This window comes from Mytilus californianus, unplaced genomic scaffold (genome assembly GCF_021869535.1).
Source record: "Mytilus californianus isolate M0D057914Y unplaced genomic scaffold, xbMytCali1.0.p SCAF_19, whole genome shotgun sequence".
Classification (NCBI taxonomy): domain Eukaryota; kingdom Metazoa; phylum Mollusca; class Bivalvia; order Mytilida; family Mytilidae; genus Mytilus; species Mytilus californianus.
The window spans coordinates 5,654,038-5,678,916 of NW_026262667.1; the positions used below are offsets into that span (position 1 = coordinate 5,654,038).

The 24,879-nt window shown below is 33.0% G+C and overlaps 2 protein-coding genes across 2 annotated transcripts in view; one reads left to right on the forward strand and one right to left on the reverse strand.

Annotated features, from left to right (window-relative positions):
- The window catches only part of LOC127727147 (organic solute transporter subunit alpha-like), a 33,533-nt gene extending 26,455 nt beyond the window's left edge, over positions 1 to 7,078 (forward strand). The window contains exon 9 of the mRNA XM_052234594.1: positions 466 to 7,078. Within this exon, the coding sequence (XP_052090554.1) occupies positions 466 to 471 (6 nt within the window). The 3' untranslated portion in view covers positions 472 to 7,078. The remainder of the gene's footprint in view (positions 1 to 465) is intronic.
- Positions 1 to 24,879, reverse strand: part of LOC127727144 (uncharacterized) — a 157,952-nt gene that overhangs the window by 99,445 nt on the left and 33,628 nt on the right. The window lies entirely within an intron of this gene.

Here is a 24,879-nt window from a genome sequence, read left to right on the forward strand (position 1 = left end):
TTTTACTACTAAAAGATAGGAACACAAAATCAAAGGGGTATAAACATGCCCGTATCATTAGCAAAACATGTACGTAACTGTAAGCTCTAAATATTTAGATTCATTATCAGTTTTAAAAAAAAACATTGTCGGTTGCAAAACACACACATTTAATGATAATGCAGACGCGGTCAGACTAACATAGGTCACTAAACAGGGAGCTCGAAGCTTATACTTAAGAAAACAAAGTCATATATTACGATATTTCACTCGAATCTACTAAAATGTTCTCTTCTGTGGTATAAACATCCAACACACATTGATTTCTTTTTATCAAAAATGTTATTGTTTTGCATTCTTGCATTAATATTATTATGTTATTTTATCTAAAATTATATCAGTCTTTAGAATGACAAGTTTGATTATTATGTCATCTTATTAATGATACCAGTCTTTGGAATGTCAAATCTTATTATTATTTTCCAGGTTTAAAGACATTGATATTTATTCCAACTACTCGTATCTTTGTTTTTAAGTAGCATGTGTTTACTTGTATGTTTCATTACTTAAATATAACTTTAAAAGAGTAGACGTCGAAACGATAAGAGTGAACAGAAGATGAAAGATAGTTACAAAAGACAATTAGACTGTGGTACTTGTTCGTGAACATTTATTCTGGAGAAAACAATTTGAAATCTATGAGTTATTTGAAATCGAAATTGTCTGATACAGGAATTAACGAATCTTACAAACCTGTTCGTGCATTTTTCATTGTTATTCAACGCAAAATAATTATCTAAGATACCTGGGACGGTCCATGTCCACTCTGTGATTTGTTAGATGTATTTCTGTCTGTACCCATCTGATGAGATAAGCCTTTTTCAACTTATTTTTTTTAGTTTATTCTTATGTTGTACTGTTACAACACTGTCCCAGGTTAGTGGGAGGATTGGCGCCTTCAAATAAGTTTAACCCCGCCACGTTCTGTATGTGTCTGTCCAAAGTCAGGAGCCTGTAATTCAGTGGTTGTCGTTTGTTACTGTGTACACATTTGTTTTTCGTTCATTATTTTGTACATAAATTAGGTCGTTAGTTTTTCTAGTTTGAATTTTTTTACATTTTTAATATGGGACCTTTAAAGCTGACTCTGCTGTATGGGCTTTGCTCATTGTTGAAGGCCGTATTGTGACCTATAGTTGTTAATTTCTGTGTCATTTAGTCTTTTTTGGAGAGTTGTCTCATTGGCAATCATACCACATCTTTTTTTTTATGGAAGTCTGGTTCTTCTTTATAGTTGGTGACGAGTCCTGTTGACTGCACTTTATGGCAAAGACACTGGGAATATTGGAAAAACAACCTTTGATATTGATTCTTAGAAAGGCTGATCTGGCAGAATTCTAGACAACAGCTTCGTTATCAAAAAAAGGAAGTTGTTGGGTTCAGGTGAATCTGACGTTGGGTGTTAGCAGTCTTCAATAGTGCAGAGAATGTTGTATTAATGTCCTCTGACTTCCCTAGTAAAATTGTAAAGACTTCTGGAAAAATCTCTCCATCAACAAGTACGTGTAAAGTGTAGAATGTAAATGAGTTTATACCTTTTTTTTTAAATTGCATACATTATTTATTCAAAAACTTTATAGAGAAAATGTCATTAAAATTACGGTATTGAAATTTGTTTTATAAATAACGTAACATTGTAGATATATTTCATAAATCAGAAATAAATTTTTTTTAATCAAAAGTGCATTAATCTAATGATTTAAAAAACATTTTTTTTTATACTTCTATAAAATTAATATTAAATGTGCAATAAATTAATTCTTGTTTATTTAGCAAAACAAACAACAGTTACATTGTTTATCTAAGAACATTTTACTTCATAAAATAATGTGGGACAATCAGAACTTTTCATGTGGGACAATCAGAACTCTAAAATTTTAAAAAGTGGGACAATCGGGAATAAACCGAACGTAGGTCTTTAAGTTGAGGTTCTATTTACTAAAAGTTAATCGGGCAAAATAGGATCGGGGAAAAAAACAGCCAGCCAAATACCATTATTTACAATTTCAGAGAATCAAAGTGCTTTTGGCTGATTATCTCCGGCCAATAATCAGACGGTATTTGAGTGGAAATACAAACCTGTCCGAAAAGAGAAAAGGGAGGGGGGCTAATAGCTTAACTTGCAATTTTGATCATGGTTTAACTTTATTCTTGTACGGCATACATTTTACCTCAAGCCAACGATCTGTCTTCTTAAACTGTCACTCTAACATTGTTAACATTTGCTTCAGGTCGTTCCACTTTGCATCTCGTCGTGAATATGCATGACATATTTCCCACTGGACGTTAAGGGAGCAATCAATTAATCAGCTTCATCAAGTGATGTATTAATTTATCATTAGTCTTCAGTTGATAATTATCTCAAACCGTTTTCCAATTTTTATATATTTGATTTTTTAAGCGAGGATTTCAATAGAAATGACATTTTTGAATTTGCATTTATATGGATAGGTTTGAAAACGTCTATAATAGGGGATGCTACATATGAAAAATATGTTGAATATTTTTTGCAAATAGATTCGGTTTTATCTGAAATAAAAGATATTACAAACAACTCAATAAATGTTAACTTTAGTTCGAATTTTCAATTATACCAATGCTAAAATACAAATGTCGATGGTAAAAGGGCGACAAACAATGGGATTGATTTATAATATGATGTTTGAAGAACAAGAATAGAATCATAATTAAATAGTGTAAGGACTTTGGATGTTTTATGATTTTCATGATTTTATTTAAGATTTTTTTCCACCAATAGCAAGAAGATCTGCAATAAACGTAAATTTTAGAATTTCTTTCCTCATTTTTCTCTTTCCATTTAATTTTAATGTTTTAACATTAAATAAAGTAGTCCACATGAGGGGTTACATTGTATCCTATCAAGCCAAACTAGGGGAGGGGAGTAGAACAGGAAAAAAAATCTTCATTGAGTGGCAATAACTCATATATTGAAGCGTACAACGATGACAGTCATGCCTAGGTAACAAAATTTGTTGTTTCAAGTTATTTTTTTCTGGTATAGTTGTCATAAAAGCAAAAATGGATAAAACATGTTTAAAGGGCAACAATTTATATAAGGATTCAACTTATTTTGGCCGTTTCATTTATTTTTTAGATATTGTCTTACTGATCGGTTTTGTTATTTAAAGTTTTTCTCCATCTTCAATAATTATTGTCTTTGCAAAAGGCGCACAAAAAATGTGTTTAAATCAGCCATGCGACTTATCTGAAGATTTAGCTAACCTTTCTTGTTGTTTAAAGATTTCAATCATTTAACTTGTGCGTAGATCGTATTTCCCCCTCAAAGAGTTATTCAAATGGTTCTTTAATGTATAGATAGCTTGAAACTATCTCTACACGAGGCATCGGATATACGACATTTCTATTCGACCGGACGTAGCTGCGTATTCATAGATCCGCACAGCAAAACGGACGCACTCTTTTAGCAAGTGTTTACTGTCGGCCGGTAGAAGTCCAGAAATGTCAATATTTCTATACCCAAGTCAATCCGTTGGTTTTGAATAAAAGGAGATAAAGGTATACATGAATGCGACAGCAATCCAACGACACAGATAAATCAAAACATTAAGAGTCAATATACAGTCTTTTGTAATATAAAGATGTCTATATATAATAATAAGCTCAAAACCGCCCCATGATAAAAATACGGAGTAAATTTGATATTATTTACCGTCAAAATATCCAAACAGACACAAGTGTGTGGTTGTAAAATATCACCTGCCCTTTTTAATTTAATCTGGATATCAAAGAAGGTGTAATATAAACCACTAGGAGAAAAACACTTCACTATATAGTAACGGTAAAATAAATGATGATAATGGATGGCTGCCTAACGTCCAGCGGCACATTAAAAGCATTTCAGGACAGGAACATGTAAATATCTAATGAATATTAACCCAGCTTTGTACTAGACCGACACGTTTAACGTGTAAATATAAAAATAAGAAGATGTGGTATAATTGCCAATGAGACACGTCTCCACTAGAGATCAAATGACATAGAAGTTAATAACCATAGGTCACCGTACGGCCTCCAACAATGAGCAAAACCCATACCGCATAGTCAGCTATAAAAAGCCCCGAAATGACAAATGTAAAACAATTCAAACGAGAAAACTAACTGCCTGATTTATGTAAAAAAACAATAAACGAAATACAAATATGATATACAGGAACAAACGACAACCACTGAATTACAGGCTCCTGACGTGGGACAGGCACACACAGAATGTGGCGGGGTTAAACATGTTAGCGGGCGCCCAACCCTCCCCTAACCTGGGACAGTGGGTAACAGTATAACATATGAACAAACTATAAACATCAGTTGATAAGGGCTTAATTATCTCATCAGATTAATAAGCTCATAGATAACAGTTCGGAGGAAGAAAAGTTACCCTACCCGGACACATTTATGACTCAGAGCCGACCAGTCTTTTCTCGCACTCTTAAATACCGCGTGTTGAGCGTTGAAACAGCATATACCATTTTTTTTGTCTTTGTTTGACCCGGTCGGGGTTTGAACCAACGACCTCCCGCTCTCGAGGCGAAAACGCTCCCACGACACCAACTAGGAGGTCGGTAGTATAGAATATCATACCAAAAACTCAATTACAATAAACAATACAGTTTCACAGAATTCTCACAATTACTAAAGCGAGCTGAAAGTATTTAACCTAAATTAGATACGTTAAATGATATTGGAAACTTCACGTAAATATCTATGGCCAACTTCAGAGTAGAATTCATGGATCAACGCTCTCTGCAAATTAAAAACTCTTGCACCAATTATTTGAAGGGTCCGGATGTGGCCAGCTATTGCAAGGCTAAATTTCTGTCCTTATCCAATGTACCCTCATTTTCCAGTGGTATCGAAGTTTTACGTCCAACCTCACTGTCGACCTCCTATTGCAGGACCTACCTATTGTATTTAAAATTTATGTGTTCTCGTCATGAACATGCATGAAATATTTGCCACTGGACGTAAAACAAACAACAATCAATCAACTTCATATATTATTCCATGTACATAGTACACGAAGACAAGATCTTGTACAATGCTCTAATGTAAAATTTCCATTTAAATCACTCAATAATATTGCAAAATGTTTTATGTTTTTATTTTTGTTATTTATTTTGCAATTTTCTACATGACGGAACACTATAAAAACATTTTTTTAAATATTTTTTTTACTAAGGTTCTTATCTACTGTTTTATTACGCTTTATACTATATGATTATGTCAGGTAATTATAAAACTAAGAAAGGTAAAAAATATTTTCAAAACAAAATTTATTAATAAAATTTGACTGAACAGACAACACTATTTTTTTGCATTTACATGTTACGTCGTGTAGGAATTACAGAATCAAAACCAAAATGAACATTTACCTGAATATTGTGAAGGACCTTATGGATCTAGGTCTGTTCGATTAGAAGTTGTGAAACAAGCTGTTTGAATAACTAATTGTTGGAAGAGTTTACTTACAGTTTTCATATGGTCTGGGCTGATATGCATAAAACCACTTAAGTTAAGATATCCAATCGTAGTACTAATCTATCGTAGGACATGTAGAAAAATCCGTCCGTTCGGAACAAATCTTAACTTAAGTAGTTTTATGCATATCAGCCCTGGTCTTTACGAATCTATTTCATGATTACTGACAGATTAAACACATCAAATATATATAACAAGAAGTTCTTGTGCAGAACATTCATTGGTCAGTTGTAAATGAGGTCTGTATAGGGTTTTAATTTACTCATTTATAAAATAAAAAATCATTATTTTGAAAAGTTAGAATTCAAAAATATAAGTTTACCCCTAAATTTTATAAAACTGTCCTATGGTGTTATTCTAAAGCTACAGAATTTATAATAACTAAATAATTAAATGATGTACTGCCATTTAATCGGTCCTTCCAATGCAATTAGGTAACTGTTATTTGTATTTATCATATACTTATAGAAAATAATGGTATAATTGTACCCCACGATAAAACTTATTTGTACATATATTTATTCATTAAATTTGAAGAATTGCCTTAGCCGTGTGATATGACTTTTGTTATCAACTGCTTCCGGTTTATATCAACTGCTTCCGTTTCATACCAACTGCTTCCGGTTATTATCGCATATTTTTCTGTAACGTTATCGCATGACAGTTCGACGTCATTCGGCAAATTCCGGAAAATGTACCTCAATGGTACGTTTTTTTTTTTAGTAAAACATAACAAAGTTGGAGAAAAAGAAAATATTAATAATCAGGAAAATATATTATTTCAAAATACAAAACAAATATTACAACAAATGCATTGTTTCAAAGTTTTAAAAATAGTTTTGTCTGTATGTCTTCTGCTGAAGTGTATGATAAAAAGAACATAACATGTCGTTTTTCATATCAGACCCCTTATCAGTCCATATGGTCAAAATCATCCCTCGAGCCTGTCGGCTCTCGGGCTGATAACATGATCTAGGGCTGATAAGGGGTCTGATATGAAAAAGGCCATGTTATAATCTATATATATCAGTCTGAGTACTGTTTAACTATCATTTAAGTTGAATATATTTAGATTCGTCCAATTCATGGGAATTAGCCTTCTGCAAGTGTTTTTTTGCGTACTTTTCTTATGTTTTTGACGGTTTGTAAGTCAGTAAAAATTCAATGATTAAGTTAAAATTGACATTAAAAGACCTCCTCACAAAAAGGGCTGTTCAAATCCCCTCGCACTTCGGGCTCGGGGATCTCAACATCCCTTCTTGTTCGAAGGTCTTTTAATATCAATATTAACTTATCATTGAACTTTTACTATTACTAACACCATTTCTGATTTTAATCATAGTTTGCATCGACTTAGATTTATCTTCACTGTTATTGTTCTTTTGTTTGTTTTGATACATGGATGTCTTTATATGGTTGTCGAGGTCTTAATCTAATGATATTAAAATTTATGTTTTTTAAGACTTGTATCAATACTCATCACAAATTTTATATGAACATAAAATGACTAGTCGTCAAAACACAACTGTCTGGTTTTTTTTTTATTTTATCTAAACAGTTTACGTTTGAAATAAATTAATCTAGGAATCCTTATAAACTGTACAAAATACAACCATCCGTCGCCCATTGTCTATCGTCCAACTGTTTAACGTATCGTCAGATATCAAAATTAGCATTGAACTCAGCTTGTTATTGTTGGTTAAGGCGTTCTGCTGCGGCACCAAATAGTAGCTCATATAACCGATGACCAGTGTGATCTATTGCAAACACCTTGCGTCTGTCGTCCGTCGTTTTAAACTTGTTCGAAGATCTTCTTCTCTGAAACTAATGAACACATTTCAATAAAACTTCACAATATTGGTCTTTAGAGTATCCAGATTAACGTTTGCTTATTTTATTCCGCTTCATCAACACACATTGCCTCCATGGTTAAACGCGATTTGCATACAATTATGTGAACCTTGAGTTAGTTAAACGTCTCCTGATTGTTTCACCATTCAAAAGTGTTTATTGTATGTAACAGTACATTTAATTTTGACTTCTCAAATAAGTGAAGAATTATCTCTCTTTGTTCGTTGTCCATTGAATAACTAGTTAAGTTAGAAAGCTTTAGAGATATATTAGTGTTTTATTTTTAAGACGCATAGGTATGTTTCGTGTTAACTTTTACGACATATGGCCTGCATAGGAGGGAGATCGTTTGTAAAGCTGGAAAACTCGTTCAAATCGACCACATGTTGCCTGTGCAAAACCAGGTTATCTAGCCCGTATTTTGTTCATGGTTTGTTCTTTTTGTATTTTCTTCATTCATTAGATGGTTGTTGGTAAATGTCGTAAAGGGCAATAGTAGAAAAGACGTGTTTTTTTTTGACACACGGAAATGCTGAGATTATAAGTTCTATGGACGCAATGATACATATTTATTTCAGTCATGAAAGGTTTGTTTAGAAGAAAAGAAATCTTGGGGTGTATTTGGCCCTGTAAATTCGCAGGAAAAAAATGTGTGACACTCTAGGTAATCAAATTTTTAAGCGTCAGACGTAAGGCCTTCAGAAAATGTAAATATAAGGCATTGTTGATATAATGTGACTGTGACATCATTAAAGCGACGTTATATGTAAATATATTTTTACAGAGAACAAGCGTCGCACAGTACAATTGTTTTTGACAGTGAATAGATAAAGACAAAATAGAATGTATACTGTGTAAATATTGCATGTGAAGGCCAAAAAGTCAAAATTTTTCGCAGCTTTGAAATTAATCGAATTTCCTATCATTTTATGTCTGTATTACCCACGGAAAGGGTATATTGTAAACCAAAACTGCAATCAATCAATCAAGTACAAAGATTCAACATTTGGTTCTACAAATTAGAAACAGTTTGATATACTTCTGATTTGAGGCCAATTTGGTCACAAACCGTACCATGTCATTTTATATAAGTGTTTCTCAATGTTTTGAAATATTGTACGCAGTAAATTATTTCTTTAGCTCATTTAATGATATCGACCATCATAACCGCGTATTCACGTGTCAAGATTCTATTCAAATAATTTGATTTTGGCCTTTTCTTGTTGAAATGATTGTCGTGTTACACCTGAGTATATCGTCGGTGAGTGGATTAATAGATTGGTATTTCATTGTTGTTTCTAGTCATAAAATGTAATGAACAGGAAAAGTACAGAGATGTAGCCACAATTTCACTCTATTGGAATTTTTGGCATTTTTTAGCTCTTCAGCGTTATTGATCTGGCATTCCATCTTTGTTTTTTTTATTCTTGCGCTGCATTTAGATGAAATGCGTGTCTAGCGCAATATATTACCAGACTGGAATATGTGATGACTGTTGCACTAAAAGGGCAAGGAAAAAACCCACCAAATTGACTCTTTCTTTGTCTTCTAAATTTATTTTAAATTGTTGAAATAATTGAAAAACCTGTAAGTTTGCTGTCGTTAAAAACTGTTGTTGAATGCCAAGTTAAAAGATGGAAAAGAAATCCATAAAAGGGAAAATAGATCAAAGCATTAAATATATGAACATTAAATTCTGTTATCAATAAAGCGTTTGATATTGAAAGTTTAATTTGGTTATAAAACTTTGTGATTCTCTGATGTGTACCTGATGAGGTTACTTCAAGAAGTCCGTGTTCTCATTGTTTTGGTGTCTGATGTACCTAATGAAGTTACTTCTAGAAGAAAGTGTTCTCAATTTTTTATACCCCCGCTTTAAAAAAGTGGGGGTATACTGTTTTACCTCTGTCTGTCCATCCGTCCATCCGTCAGTCTGTCAGTCCGTCAGTCCGTCCATCCGTCCCATGAAAATTGTTCGTCACATCTTTCTCAGGAACTACAATACAAGGATTTCTGAAATTTGGTTTCAGGGTTTATATAAGTCAGTTATACCGTGTGATGCGTTTTCAGATTGATCACTCAACAACTTCCTGTTTACCGAACACTTACATCATTTTACACAACACATCCAAGTTGAAAATTTTCGTCACATTTTTCTCAGGAACTACATTACAAGGATTCCTGAAATTTGGTTTCAGTGTTTATATAAGTCAGCTATACCGTGTGATGCGTTTTCAGATTCATCACTCAACAACTTCCTGTTTACCGTCAAGTATTTGGGCTGGGGGTATCATCAGTGAGCAGTAGCTCGCAGTTTCACTTGTTGGTGTCTGATGTACCTGATAAAGTTACTTCAAGAAGTCCATGTTCTCATTGTTTTTATGTCTGATGTACCTGATGAAGTTACTCCAAGAAGTCCATATTCTCATTGTTTTTGGTATCGGTTGTGCCTAGTGAAGTTACTCCAAGAACTACATGTCCTCATCATTTTGGTGTCTGGTTTACCTAATGAAGTTATTTCAAGAAGTACGTGTTCGTATTGTTTTGGTGTCAGATGTACTTGATGAAGTAACTTCAAGAAGTATGTGTTCTCATTATTTTGGTGACTGATGTATCTGATGAAATTACTACAAGAAGTCCGTGTTCTCATTGTTTTTGGTGTCTGATGTACCTAGTGAAGTTACTTCAAGAATTACATGTCCTAATCATTTTGATGTCTGGTGTACCTAATGAAGTCACTTCAAGAAGTACGTGTTCGTAATGTTTTGGTGTCTGGTGTACTTGATGAAGTTACTTCAAAAAGTACGTGTTCTCATTATTTTGGTGTCTGATGTACCGTATGAAGTTCTTTCTAGAAGAAGGTGTTCTGAATGTTTTGGTGTCTGATGAAGCTTCTTGAAGAAGTACGTGTTTTCATTGTTTTGATGTCAGGTGTTCCTGATGAAGTTACTTCACGAAGTACGTGTTTTCATTGTTTTGGTGTCGGGTGTACCTGACGAGGTTCTTCAAGTAACTTCAAGAAGAACGTGTTCTAAGCGTTTTTGGTGTAGAGTGTACCTAATGAAGTAACTTCAAAAAGTACATGTTCTCATTGTTTTGGTGTCTGGTGTACCTGATGAATTTAGAAGAAGGACTATTCAAGTTCTCATTGTTTTGGTGTCTGGTGTAACTGATGAATTTAGAAGAAGGACTATTCAAGTTCTCATTGTTTTGGTGTTTGGTGTACCTGATGAAGTTAGAAGAAGTACTGTACAAATTCTCATTGTTTATGGTGTCTAGTGTTCCTGATGAAGTTAGACAAGTACTATATAAGTTCTCATTGCTTTGGTGTCAGGTGTATCTGATGAGGTTAGAAGAAGTACTATACAAGTTCTCATTGTTTTTGGTGTCAGGTGTACCTAATGAGGTTAGAAGAAGTACTATACAAGTTCTCATTGCTTTGGTGTCTGGTGTACCTGATGAGGTTAGAAGAAGTACTACAAATGTATACAAGTTCACATTGTTTTGGTGTCAGGCGTACCTGATGAAGTAAGAAGTACTATACAAGTTCTCATTGTTTTTGGTGTACCTGATGAAGATGATTAAAGAACGACTTGTTTAGCTATCATTGGGACCATAACAATAGTATTATCATTAACTAGAATTTAAGAGGTTCATTTTACTTTCAATAATGTTTTTTTAACTTTTTTTAGGTTGTCCTGATCTTTATGCAATTATTCTGTGTACACTTCCATCTACATGAACAGTCCTATATGTTTGTATTATCACTTCCTTGATCAGTATACATCTTTTAGAAGTATTGGAATATGAAATAAATGTATACCTCTAGTCATGCAATGAATTTGATTACAATATAAACACCATAGGGTTTTTAAACCACAGCTGCAACAAAGCAAAATTTGTATCCTACTACTGTTAAATAATTATTATCTTTGTTTGAAATCTCTTTACGTAGTTTTACGTACAATGTAACAGTATGATGAACAAATAATTGTAAAGAATTATTAACTTAAGGATCATAAAAGACCATACATTAAAAATAGATTTATCTTTTTATCGTGAGTTTAAAATTAATTCGTGGTGATTTCCCTAACATAATATCTCTAAGTGTGGATTTTCATTAGACTAGTCTGAAATATAGCACTCCTAGTTCGAAGTTAACCAGTTTTTAATATCTCATACTATTGATTTTTGCATATACGCGTTCCTTTCCACAGTTTTTTAATACCAAGCACCGTTTCTGATAGAAGTATAACTTTCATGGCTAAATAACAAATTATGTTTGCTTTCAGTTAATTGCTAAGATTTCTTATAATATTGTTGCTTTAAGTCCAGCAGCCATACCCCATACTTTATTACTTAGAAACAAGCTAAAACTACAACTGTCGTTAAAAATGTAATTCATCTCTTGTGACGAATTTCAACATATGTGATAAATAATTTAACTGCAAACATTATTTCTTTAATTAATGCCGAGGGAATTTTTTTTTGTTTTGGAATATATTATATTCAACAATTCAGAACTTAGCAATTTTTTTAATCAGGTTTTCCCTAATTACAAGTCACGTGGTTTTGGAAACGATGGCAACAGTTGTATTTTGAAAACGTTATACAAAAGTGGTAAAATATTTCACAATTTGATATCCTGTATCACATCTGGCTATTTATTACGTAGGTTTGTGCGTAATAAATACATTTTGCTTGAAGTTCAATTTTTATATTAATGCTTTTTCAATCTTTATATATTTTTCAATAAAACGAATTACTCTAATCTACGTACCTAGTGACTGTCAGAGGACACCTTTGTAGGATTTTCATTAACACGCACCGTGGTAACTAGTGACTGTCAGAGGACACCTTTGGAGGATGTTCATGAACACGCACCGTGGAATTTTGTGATTTGAAAAAATGTAAACAAATACATGTACTTCATTTTTAATAGTCCAGTTTTATGGTTATGCACACATTTGTAAACGAGTTGTGATTTGGAAAATTTTGACTTTTTACCAATTTATGATGAAATTTACTTTATTTCAACATGAATTATTATCCAACGCAAATAATGATTTTTTTGTTTTGTTGTTAATTTGCTGTCTCCCAAAAAATCCTTAAATTCATATTATATTTTTTTCCTTCAACGATAAAAGTACTAGTGTATCGGCACTGGTATGAATTAAAAGGGAAAATCAATCAGTTTTTAAATCATGTAATTGTGATTTTAAACTAAGGTTTCAACTCCCTTAATCAAATGTTTAGCCTCTTTTTGATTTGCTGTCCCCAAACGTTTAATATATATTTCTGACTTCTCACTGATTTGTTGTCAGGTGTTCCTGATAAAGTTACTTCAAGAAGTACGTGTTCTCATTATTTTGGTGTCAGGCATTACCGATGAAGTTACTCCAAGAAGTACATATAAAAATAAAAAGATTTTGTATGATTGCCAATCAAACAACTTTTCACCAGACACCAAATGACATAGAAGTTAACACCTATAGGTCACCTTACGGCTTTCAAAAATGAGCAAAACCCATATCGCAAAGTAGGCTATGTAAGGTCCCGAAATATACAGCAATAAACAACAACCACTGAATTACATATTCCTGACTTGGGACATGCACATAGTATTTGCATTGTATCATAGATCAAATTTATTTGTTCAGTGTATGTTCATTGGTGTTAATATGTCTTTTGATTGAGTTAAGCCATTTCAATTGATATTTTATAGTGTGTCTTTCTATGTTGTGATGTTACACTATTGTTTCAGATAAGGGTGAAGGTTTGGGACCATTAAAACGTTTAAACCCGCTGCAATTGTTTGCACCTGTCCTAAGTCAGGAATCTGATGTTCAGTAGTTGTCGTTTGTTGATGTGGTTCATAAGTGTTTCTCGTTTCTCATTTTTTATATTGATTAGACCGTTGGTTTTCCCGTTTGAATGGTTTTACACTAGTAATTTTGGGGGCCCTTTGTAGCTTGCTGTTCAGTGTGAACCAAGGCTCCGTGTTGAAGACATATAATGGTTTACTTTTATAAATTTTGACTTGGATGGAGAGTTGTCTCATTGGCACTCATACCACATCTTCTTATATCTCATTGGCACTCATACCACTTCTTCTTATATTGATATAAGAAGATGTGGTATGAGTGCCAATGAGACAACCCTCCATCCAAGTCACAATTTATAAAAGTAAACCATTATAGGTCATAGTACGGTCTTCAACATATATCTACATACAGAATATGGCGGGGTTAAACATGTTTGCAGGCGCCAAAAATTCCCCTAACCCGGGACAGTGGTGTAACAGTACGACATTAGAACAAATTGTAAAAACCAGCTGAAAATGGCTTGACTCTTCAGATTGATACAAAGCACATAAAACCCCTAACAAAAACACATCATACACAAAGTACAGATCTGAGAGTACTTGCAAATACTTAATTTCTGGTGTGCCTGATGAAGTTACTTCAAGAAGGACGTGCTCCCAGTGTTATGGTGTCTGGTGTTCCTGATGAAGTTGCTCCAAGAAGTACGTGTTCTTATTGTTTTGGTATCAAGTGTTCCTGATGAAGTAACTTCAAGAAGTACATGTTCTAATTGTTTTGGTGTCGGTTGTACCCGATGAAATTACTTAAGAAGTACGTGTTCTTATTGTATTGGTGTCTGATGTACCTGATGAAATTATTGCAAGAAGTACATGTTCTAATTGATTTGATGTCTGGTGTACCCGATGAAATTGCTACAAGAAGTACATGTTCTCATTGTTTTGGTGTCATGATGCACATGATGAAATTACTGCAAGAAGTACGTGTTCTAATTCTTTTGAAGTCTTGTGTACCCGATGAAATTACTGCAAGAAGTACATGTTCTCATTGTTTTGGTGTCATGATATTGCTTCAAGAAGTCCGTGTTCTCATTGTTTTGGTGTCTGGTGTACCCGATGAAATTACTGCAAGTAGTACGTGTTCTCATTGTTTTGGTGTGGGGATGAAATTTCTGTAAGAAGTCCGTGTTCTCATTGTTTTTGTGTCTGGCGTTACTAATGAAGTGACTTCAAGTAGCAAGAATTTTTTGGTTTCTAGTGAACCAGATGAAGATAAAGAATTACATTAAATGTTCTTCATTTTTTTCAATAGGTTTTTGAGATTGTCCAGATCTCCCTGCAATAGTTTTATAATGGCATTACAAGACATAAAATTGAATCAACGCCATCTACCTAAAAGGTTTTGTGGTTTATTTTTTTCGGAAGAATTTTTTTTTTATCACTTCCTTGATCAGTAGGCATCCTTTAAAGATTATTTATAGTAAACTTTAAAACTTAAAACATTATAAAAGTGCATTGGAAATTTTCGCATATTTCCACATGATGAAATAAACTTGATTTCAACATGACTTATTATCCAACACAAATAAACTTTAATAACTATTAATGCTCTTCAAAGATACATTTTGACCTCTAGATTTCGTTTGTTTCTGTGTTGTTGAGTTGCTGCCCTCCAAATATCTCCTTTTGTTCGTATTAAGAAACATTTTTTTCATTTTTAGATGGAACTATATCAGTACTTTTCATTTGTTGGCATATGAAGACACTCGAGACATATATGTTATTTTAAGTCACAAAGCTATATGTGGCTGTTGATGGTACACATAGGTGTGTATATTACACAATGACCAGTGTATCGGTACTGGTATGAATTAAAAGTGAAAATCAATCAGATCATACGTAGCTGTTAATGGTACACCTAGGTGTCTAGGTGTGTATATTACACAATGACCAGTGTATAGTACTGGTATGAATCAATCAGATCATGAATCATGTAATTGTGTTATTATAAAACTGAGGTTTAAACTATCTCGATCAAAGATATTTTGCCTCTTTTTGGTTTGCTGCTTCCAAACGTTTAATACATTTGACCTATCATTCTTTTGTATCTTATGAATTTAATGCAAGAAGAACGTGTTCTAATTGTTTTGGTATCTAGTGTACTTGAGGAATTTTCTTCAAGAAGTACGTGTTTTCATTGTGTTGGTGTCTGGTGTCCCCGATGAAGTTACTTCAAGAAGAACCTGTTCTCATTGTTTTGGTGTCAGGTGTACCCGATGCAGTGACTTCAATAAGAACGTGTTCTCATTGTTTTTGTGTCTATTGTACCTGTTGAAGTTTCTTCAAGAAATATTCATTCTTTAGAACAAGTGTGGACACAGATGAATGTGGATAGTATGTTTGGATGTTTGACAGTGTTTTATATGACAAAAGGAGTTCTATGTTTTTCCTATATGGTGTTATTAACTGTGTTGCACGATGACAACCAACCTGAGCATGAGGAGTGTTGTTTATTTAATATTTAGATTTTATGTTCAAGAGGGCATGAAAGAGACACTAATTGCATTAATGACCAAATGATTATGATAGAATATTTTCCACATCTTTGATTTTGGATAAATTTTGTAGCTAGGAGAGCATCACATAATAGGTTCATTTTTTCATGTGATTTTTTTTTAAATGGGAGATGATATCTGAGAACATGATATCAGGAGGCTGCAATTCAGTGGTTGTTGTTTGTCTATGTGTTACATAATATTTGTTTTTCGTTTATTTTGTGTACATAAATAACATAAATGACTATGCGTTATGGGCTTTGCTCATTGTTGAAGGCTGTACGGTGACCCGTAGTTGTTAATTTCTGTGTCATTTTGGTCTGTTGTGGAGAATTGTCTCATTGGCAATCATACCACATCTTTTTTATATGTATTTGCTCACTATTTGTATGGTTCTATTTATATTACTTTGTGGTGGATTGTCAGTATCATTAGTAAAATATTTTGTTAAAATGTCGAAATTATTTCTCAGATTAGATGACATTTATTGGTTTTTAGTAATGAAAATGCCTGACATGAAGCTTGGGGCTAGATGAGCTAGAAAGTAAACTTCTGTGTTGTTTTTTATCAATTCTTTGATAATATCTCCTCCAAAGCTGGCCGAAGCAAAAAAAAGTTTTGACCAATATGAAAACGATATCAACAAAAAAACCTTTGTGAGCATGCTTCAAAGACTCATAACTGCTCCAAAAGTAATCTGATAGAATTTCAAGCATGTCAAGTGGGTATTATGAAAATCTACTTAATATGTCTAAATATCAAAAAAGTTATAGTATTCAATATGAAAAAGGTATTGCAAAATTATTCTCTTTTCAATTTTTTTTGTAATACATGTATGGATAGAAATATAAGTGATACCAATACAGTATTTGTTGTGGTATGAAAGTGTAGTTATTAACATTTACTGTAACAATGTTAATTCACACAAATTAAGAAATAAACAAATGAATGAAAAATGTTGAACATGTACAATGAAATATAGTTTTAGAAATCAATTAGGCCAGATAGGCCTTATAAATTTTTTTTTTTTTTTTAACATACTGAATGACCATTTACACTCAGGACCGAGTCATCAGCAGGCAGTACAGATGTATTAAAACAACCTAGCATCATATTGCTAGTAGCAAGTGTAGCATTGTCGGGTAAATTTGTTCTTTTTTTTAAATTTGGTTAAAGGACAAAAAATGTTTGGTTCAAATCATAATAAAATGCTTTTATCTCCTTATTACTTACATTGTACATAGAATGGATACTACCCTGACAAATCCTTGTACATGAGAGTTGTCTGTCAAATCTTTATTTCACAAAGAATGAATTGCATAACAATGAACCGAGCTCAAAGCAAAGCACTTTAATAATACACTTAGACAAAGAGCTCAATCCAGTGATATACTTTGTACTACAGGTCCTTCATGAACATCCTATCCACCAAAACCATATCTCACAAACATGCCATACTACATGTACATGGTTCGATCAGAAGTCCTGAAAAAGATATGAATTTTATTATCATATTTTAATTATACATACACAGGTTAAAAGTTATATACTCCAATGGCAGTCTTTCCTGCTAAAATGTCATGTGTAGAATGTGATATACCATTTTTGGGTCTATATGGGGACTGTCCTTTATATTCATTAGGTCATTTTGACACAACAAAATATATAGAAAATGTTAACTTTGATCTGGAAATTGAGTTCTTTTTCGCAAAATAAACCCACTAAAACTAAACTTTGAATGCAAAAGACCCCTAAATGGCTAACAGATATTGCTATAAAGAATAGTCCATGATGATTATTGTTATTAAAGAGTTCATGAAATGTACACTGATTCTGTCAGTTGAATGGACTAGAATGAGATAAGTTATATAAACATAAAGGTTTTTTCAACAGTTGTGGTGTAAATTAAATCAGTTTTATTTTATGGTTGACATATTTAAGTATATATGTAGACCATTGGCTTTTCAACACTTACAATATCGATTATCTATTTATTGTTATATTGTTGGTATTTTTCACCTTCCTAAAACAGTTTTAACGCAACATGAACGCAAGCTTAATAGATCTTGATAGGGTGTCCTCACATATTTTGACTTTGATGAAAAATTTTGGTTGACATATGTATCCTCTTCTCATCGTTTTTCGTGCTATTAAGAATGCATACTGTCGTCACAATTTCCATTGAAAAGGCATGCATAGTACAAATTCATATGACGAACGAAAACATATGATCTGACTATATACATGTACATGTATGTATAGGTTATCAGCTTTTCTGCACATATTAGCCGGTAAGATGCAATGAACCTATTATGGCGAGTGAGCGCAGCTGAGCTAAAATGAATCAAATTGTGTCCTCAGTGGGGGATATTTTAAGGGATCTATATGAAGAAAACCTGATCATCTGTTTATCGTTCTATTACTGGCTTTTTCACCTCCCTAACTTGGCCTAAGACAGTTTTTACAGACGAAAGCAAGCTTGATAACTACTCCTCACACACATGTATAGATTATCGGCTTTTCTACACGAGTCATGAATATCGTAAAATGTTAGCCAGTGAGCAGGCCCGCAATGAACCTTTTTAGCAAGTGAGGCCAGCTAATGAGCTAAAATGAATCAAATTGTGTACTCAGTCACAGTTGGTGATATTTTAAGGTATCTACACAAAGAAAACATGCTTATATAAATCTCAATGGCGGATCCACAACTTTTCATAAAAGGGGGGTGGCCGCTGACTGACCTAAGGGTTGCCCACTCCCGTCATGCTTCCCCAGTGGCGGATCCGGGGGGACGGTTCCGAGGGTTGGAACCCCCCCTTTTTTTGTACGATCAATGCATTTGAATGGGGACACATAGTTGGAACACACCCCCCCCCCCACCCTTTGTCCCGAGTTGGGAACCCCCCTTTTATAAAATGGCTGGATCCGCCCCTGCTTCCCTATAAAATCAACAAATTTTCCCCACCCCCTGGATCCGTCTATGTAACTGTTTATCGTTCTGCGTAATACTGGCTTTTTCACCTCCCTTACTTGGCCCTAGACAGTTGCTTATCTGTTTATCGTTCTGTCACTGGCTTTTTTAGACTAGAGACTTCATGTGTACAAACCTGACGTCAAACTCGTGTACTATAAAAGAAGAGACAAATAATTTCACATTAAATCCTGTAACATTACATCTAAAGATAATTACAATCCAAAGTAAATTATATTACGATGTCAATGGACTAAATTCCCGCGCAAATGTCATCACTGGGATAGACCAAAACGAATTTTAGGTTTATGTATCATTCACATTCCGATCAATTTACTCAGTTAAATAAAATATATGTGTTAACTATTTTTATATTGGTTTTGAATTTAGTTAATCTATCAGAAAAAAGGATTTATTTCTCGCAGATAGCCCTCAATACTATACACCAACTCGACACTAAAGCTATAAAACCCTAAAACATAATAGTATATGGAATTGTCCAAACGGATTACCTAATATTGATGTAGGTGAAATATGTAGATTCAGAATTGTGTACACAGAAATAAGATCAGAAATAAAGCCCTATGTAAGGTGAAAACAATAACACAACTGTATAAAATCATTGTTTATTAAATTTGCTTGCATAAGAACCATGAAGTTAAAATTCATAACGATTACGTTTATCCTGTCAACCCCTTTTCTTCATTGCATCAAGGCTTCCGTTGCTTTACATCGAGCAGCAATTCAACCAATCGGGGAATGTTAAGTTGGGACATACCTCTATTTTTAGAAGCGTGATCTTTACATCGAGGTTCGACCAATCGGGGAATGTTTATTTGGGGCATGTGACCTATTGAACTGCAGGTTTTATAATATTTTAATCGAAATTGTAGAAAAATGAAATGTTGTTAGTACATACAAAACAGAAAATGATGAATACTTTTAGTAAAAGATAAATTGGATCCGGGTTCTGTGTATTCACATCATTTGTACAACTCTCCTTACTGATGCCATTTTTTGGAATTTCTGTGACCTAAATGGTTCGCGAAAATTAATATTTTATTATATATATAGTAATAAAGAATCAAGTGTTCTCGATAAGATTGTTCAAGAAGTACGCATTCTCATTGATTCGTGTGGGTGTACTCGGTGGGGTTAGTTTAAGGAAGTATGTGTTCCCATTATTTTGGTGTCTGGTGTTCCTTGTTAAGATAATTCAAGAAGTATGTGTTCGCAGTGTTCGGGTTTCTGGTGTGCCAGCTGAAGTTACATCAGGAAGTACGTGTTCTCATTGTTTTAGTGTTGGGTGTTCCTGTTGAAGATAATAAAAGTGCACGTGTTCTCGATACTTTAATGCTGCGAGCTCCCGAGGAAGCTATTTCAAGAAGGACATGTCTGGTGTTCATGATAAAGTTACTTCAAAAAGTACGTGTACTCAATCTGTTTGTGTCTGGTGTACCTGAAAATGTTTATTAAGAAGAACGCGTTCTCGTTTATTTGTATGTCGGGATGAAGACAATTAAAGAACTACATGTTGAGCTTTCTTTGGCATCATATCAATAGTATTATTTACTAGAATATAAGATGTTCCCATTACTTTCAATAGTGTTTATTTAGATGGCACTGATTTTCGTAAAATAGTTCTGTGTAATTGCATTGGTAAGAAATAAAAATTGAAACAGCGCCATCTACATAAAAAAGTCCTATATTTTATGTTTTTCGGAAGAAACATTTTTTCATCACTTCCTTGATCAGTAACTGCATCCTTCAGAATGTATATTTAGCCATGGTGTTTAAAACTTGAAACATGAATAGATGCATTGATAATTTTCGCTTATTTACAATTGATAAAGAGATAGGACCCCATGTAGTTTCCAATTTACAGGGTCAAAATATTTCGGGGTTAACGAATTTATTTTTTCTGTAGAAATCATTTGATCTCTATATGTAGACTAAAAAACCGTTAAATTATAGTGTAACGTGACAATGTAGTTTTCATGTTTTGGCTTACACTATAAACACTCAAAAGAAATATACCTAGTTGTATTTACTACTTACTGTCTATGGGATTACTATCCATTTTAGTAAATCTTACAAGGTAGCAAGTAAAATTAGAAGGACTATTGATTTAACTAGAAAGACCAGTAACTTTAACCAGTAAATTAACAAATGTGCTAGTTAAAATTTCTTCTATGTAAGCTAGTACATATACTATAAGCATTTTTTTCAGTGCACTTTAACTTAAATTATTTTCACTTAAACACGAATCCTGTAACGCCCTAATATTTTCATTTATTTAAAACGGAAAATTTCACAGCTATTACAGTATAATGTTGTGGTCGGAATTTCAATCAATAGGTCATTTATAGTGAAAAAAAAATCCATTTTTTAGCCACTTTTATGTTCCTTTTATTCATTTATATGTCTATTTCGAAATTTTAACTGATTGTATCTCTGAAAGTTTTAATGCTACATATATCTTTAATATTTTAAGATGCAGTTCAAAAGTTCTCAATGCATACAAAAATCTATAAAAATCTCATATTTCTCCAAATTACTCTTCCAAAACACATTTTTTTCAACAATGTATCCATGATATCCAAATGTTATTCAGCAATACACATAGCCGTTGTAGACAATTTTAATACATGTTTTATTTGTATATGTAACATTTTGCACCGAAGGACATCTTTAACCAAAATAAATTAATTTGTATCTTAAACACAACATATAGCCTTATATCCATTATAAAAATTTTGGTTTTGGTTTAGAATATCCTTAATATACATTTTTGATAAATACTAATAATTCCAAAAAAAGTATACACAGAAAGCTTTGTGAAGTTGTGAATTTTACGACTGATTGATCGGCGGATAGAATTGGGTTTAACGCTCAATAGCAAACATAAAAGCATATTAAGACAATTAGATGTTGATGTAATATGATTAGGAACCCTGCACTGACTGACATGTTGATCCGGACTTAAGACGTCCTAGTTCATAAGTCCCCATGTCACCCTACATGAACACAATAGTCTGACCCCAAGTGGAACAGTCATTGCACTTGCTCCTAAATGCTTAGCGGAGAGGCAGCAAATACCAATTTTCAAGTTATTGGTTTGATCCGGCCGCCCCTTCCTCCCTGAAGGCCAGCACGCTACCACGAGCCCACCGAGATGGATAGTAAAGATTGATAGATTTTTAAAAAAATATGCATTCTATGAAATAAGTTGAGGGGAATTTGGCCCTAACTCTTTGTGTGATTGTAAAGACTTTTTATCCTTCCAAAATATAACATGTAGCGTATTCCTATTTCACTAATACAGATGTTCCGTACTGTTTGTAAAATTTCATTTAAAATTTGATCGTTGATAAGGAAAAACTGGCTTTATGTCCAACTAACAAGACTACAAGTAATTATGGCTGTATTTCTTATTTACGCGTTTGACTTCTATTATAACTTGTAATCATGCAGGTAAAATTAACGATAAAACTTGTTACCCTAAAATGGACGATTTTACGGGTACTTTTTAAAAAAGTGAATAGCATTAGTTAAACATAGCCTCAACAATAGTCTCAAAACAGAGTGACGAAGAAAATTGTTCTAATGTCTCCTTTTGAGATCTTCTGAAATAACGTCTTGAGAGATAAATTTAAGAAAAGAAACTGGCTAAATTATCTGATAATCATGACTATTTGATTAGTCTGTCATTACAAACAAAGACACATGTATGTCAAGACAACATGTCATCACAAGCTAAGACATATGTATGTCAAGCCAACATGTCATTTCAAACTAAGACACATGTATGTCAAGACAACATGTCATCACATACTAAGAAACATGTATGTCAAGACAAAATGTGATCACAAACAAAGACACATGTATGTCAAGCCAACATGTCATTACAAACTAAGACACATGTATGTCAAGACAACATGTCATTACAAACAAAGACACATGTATGTCAAGAAAACATGTCATTACAAACAAAGACACATGTATGCCAAGACAACATGTCATTACAAACTAAGACATGTATGTCAAGACAACATGTCATTATAAACTAAGACATGTATGTCAAGACAACATGTCATCACAAGCTAAGACACATGTATGTCAAGCCAATATGTCATTTCAAACTAAGACATGTATGTCAAGACAACATGTCATCACAAGCTAAGACACATTTATGTCAAGCCAATATGTCATTTCAAACTAAGACACATGTATGTCAAGACAACATAAAGGTAAACTAAGGTCACGCATCAGGAAATGGTGCTTGATCACAGATTCTGTTAAAATTTTGCATGCGACTTTTACACGTTGAACTCAAACTGAAAATTTAAAAATATTTAATAATCAATTGAACTGTTAAACTTGCTAAAATTTTATTGAATGAAAATCCTTAAAATAGTTCAACATTTGTATAGAATGAACAAAAAATCTATCAAAAACTTTGTCAAAATTATCTGTAAAACTCCTTTCTCTAACCCAGGTGCATAGATTTTACTTAAAAATAGATATTTTGTTGCCAGATAAATTTCAATTTTAATGATGAGTGCAACATAATTACATGGTCGAAATAAGCATAACGTTGTAAAGCATAAAACATAATTTTGGGATTGTGAACAGATATATCATGTTATGGAGGGGTATTTGCGAAAAATACCAGTCAAGGGACGTTGAAATTTCCCAAGCCGCTAGGCGAGGGAAATTTGGTCCCAAGACTGATATTTTTCGCAAATACCCCTCCATAACATGATATATCTGTTTAATTACACCGAATAGATTTTGATTGAAACTGTCTGTACATGTGAAGGGAAATCGTAGTACCGCGGGAATTATACATGTACTTATACGCGTTAGTGCTGTCTTTTTGTAACGTCATGGTATCTATATGTGTTAACGTCATTGTTATACCATCATTAAATCGTTCATTTGTATAGACATTTTTCCCCCTCTTTACATGTATATTTCTGACAGTTTTCGGTTTAACTCAATCAATAGTGCTTATCCATGTTGTTGGGATAAAGTGAGAAAGGTTCAGAATAATTTTGGCGGGAACTGGCTCGCGAGGGTAAAAAAGGAATATCCAAAATGGCAAATTCACCGGCAGTGGTGAAAAACAGGCAAATTCGTTTGAAATGAGGAAAAAAATGTTAGAATATGCGAAAAATACACTGGCTAACAACCAATCAAAATCCGGCATTCTTATATAAGGTGTAATTATTCTCCTAACAACACGATAAAACATTGGTTAATACATTAAAAACGATGTCTTTAATCCTATATTTTACTTTTAATATTATATCACCATAATGTAAATTTATGTAGCAACAGCACCACAATTTTCAGAAAAATCTATGCATCGGTTTATTGAGATTCTACGATTTTACGTGCTTTCCATACAGATGTACATTTATTTTGAGGGATTTCATTCAATATTATTTAAAAAAGAGATAAATACATTATTTGTCGATTTTTAGTTTCTTTTGTATAACATCTTATAAAAATCGGTGACATGAACCATTTACTGTATCTTGACCTTATTACAAAATATTAAAAGATCAAAATATTAATGATAAAAAATATCAAACATTAGTAGACGTAATTGACACATGTATAATTTAATGACACATGTATGATTTAATGACACATGTATGATTTAATGACACATGTATAATTTAATGACACATGTATGATTTAATGACACATGTATGATTTAATGACATATGTATAATTTAATGACACATGTATGATTTAAAGACACATGTATAATCTAATGACACATTTGCAAATCGAATTTTTTACTTATGGCAGCTAAATATTTGCGATAATAAAAGTGTTGTTTAATGTAATCTAAAGCATGTGCATGCGATTTACTTTTATGAAACAGCAACGACTGGGCAAATAGCCACTGCAGTCTATCCTTGAATATTATGGAAAATGTTTACCACTTAAGCGCACTGGCTCTCAAAAGTCTGATCGAAATCTAGAAATCCCTTTGAAACCTTTTTATGGAATACAAGGAATTTAATAGATTTCTGAATGACCAAAAACAAGATAAGAACCCCTTACAAAAAAATTCAAAAAACAAATGCAACCACAAGTTTTTAAAACGACGC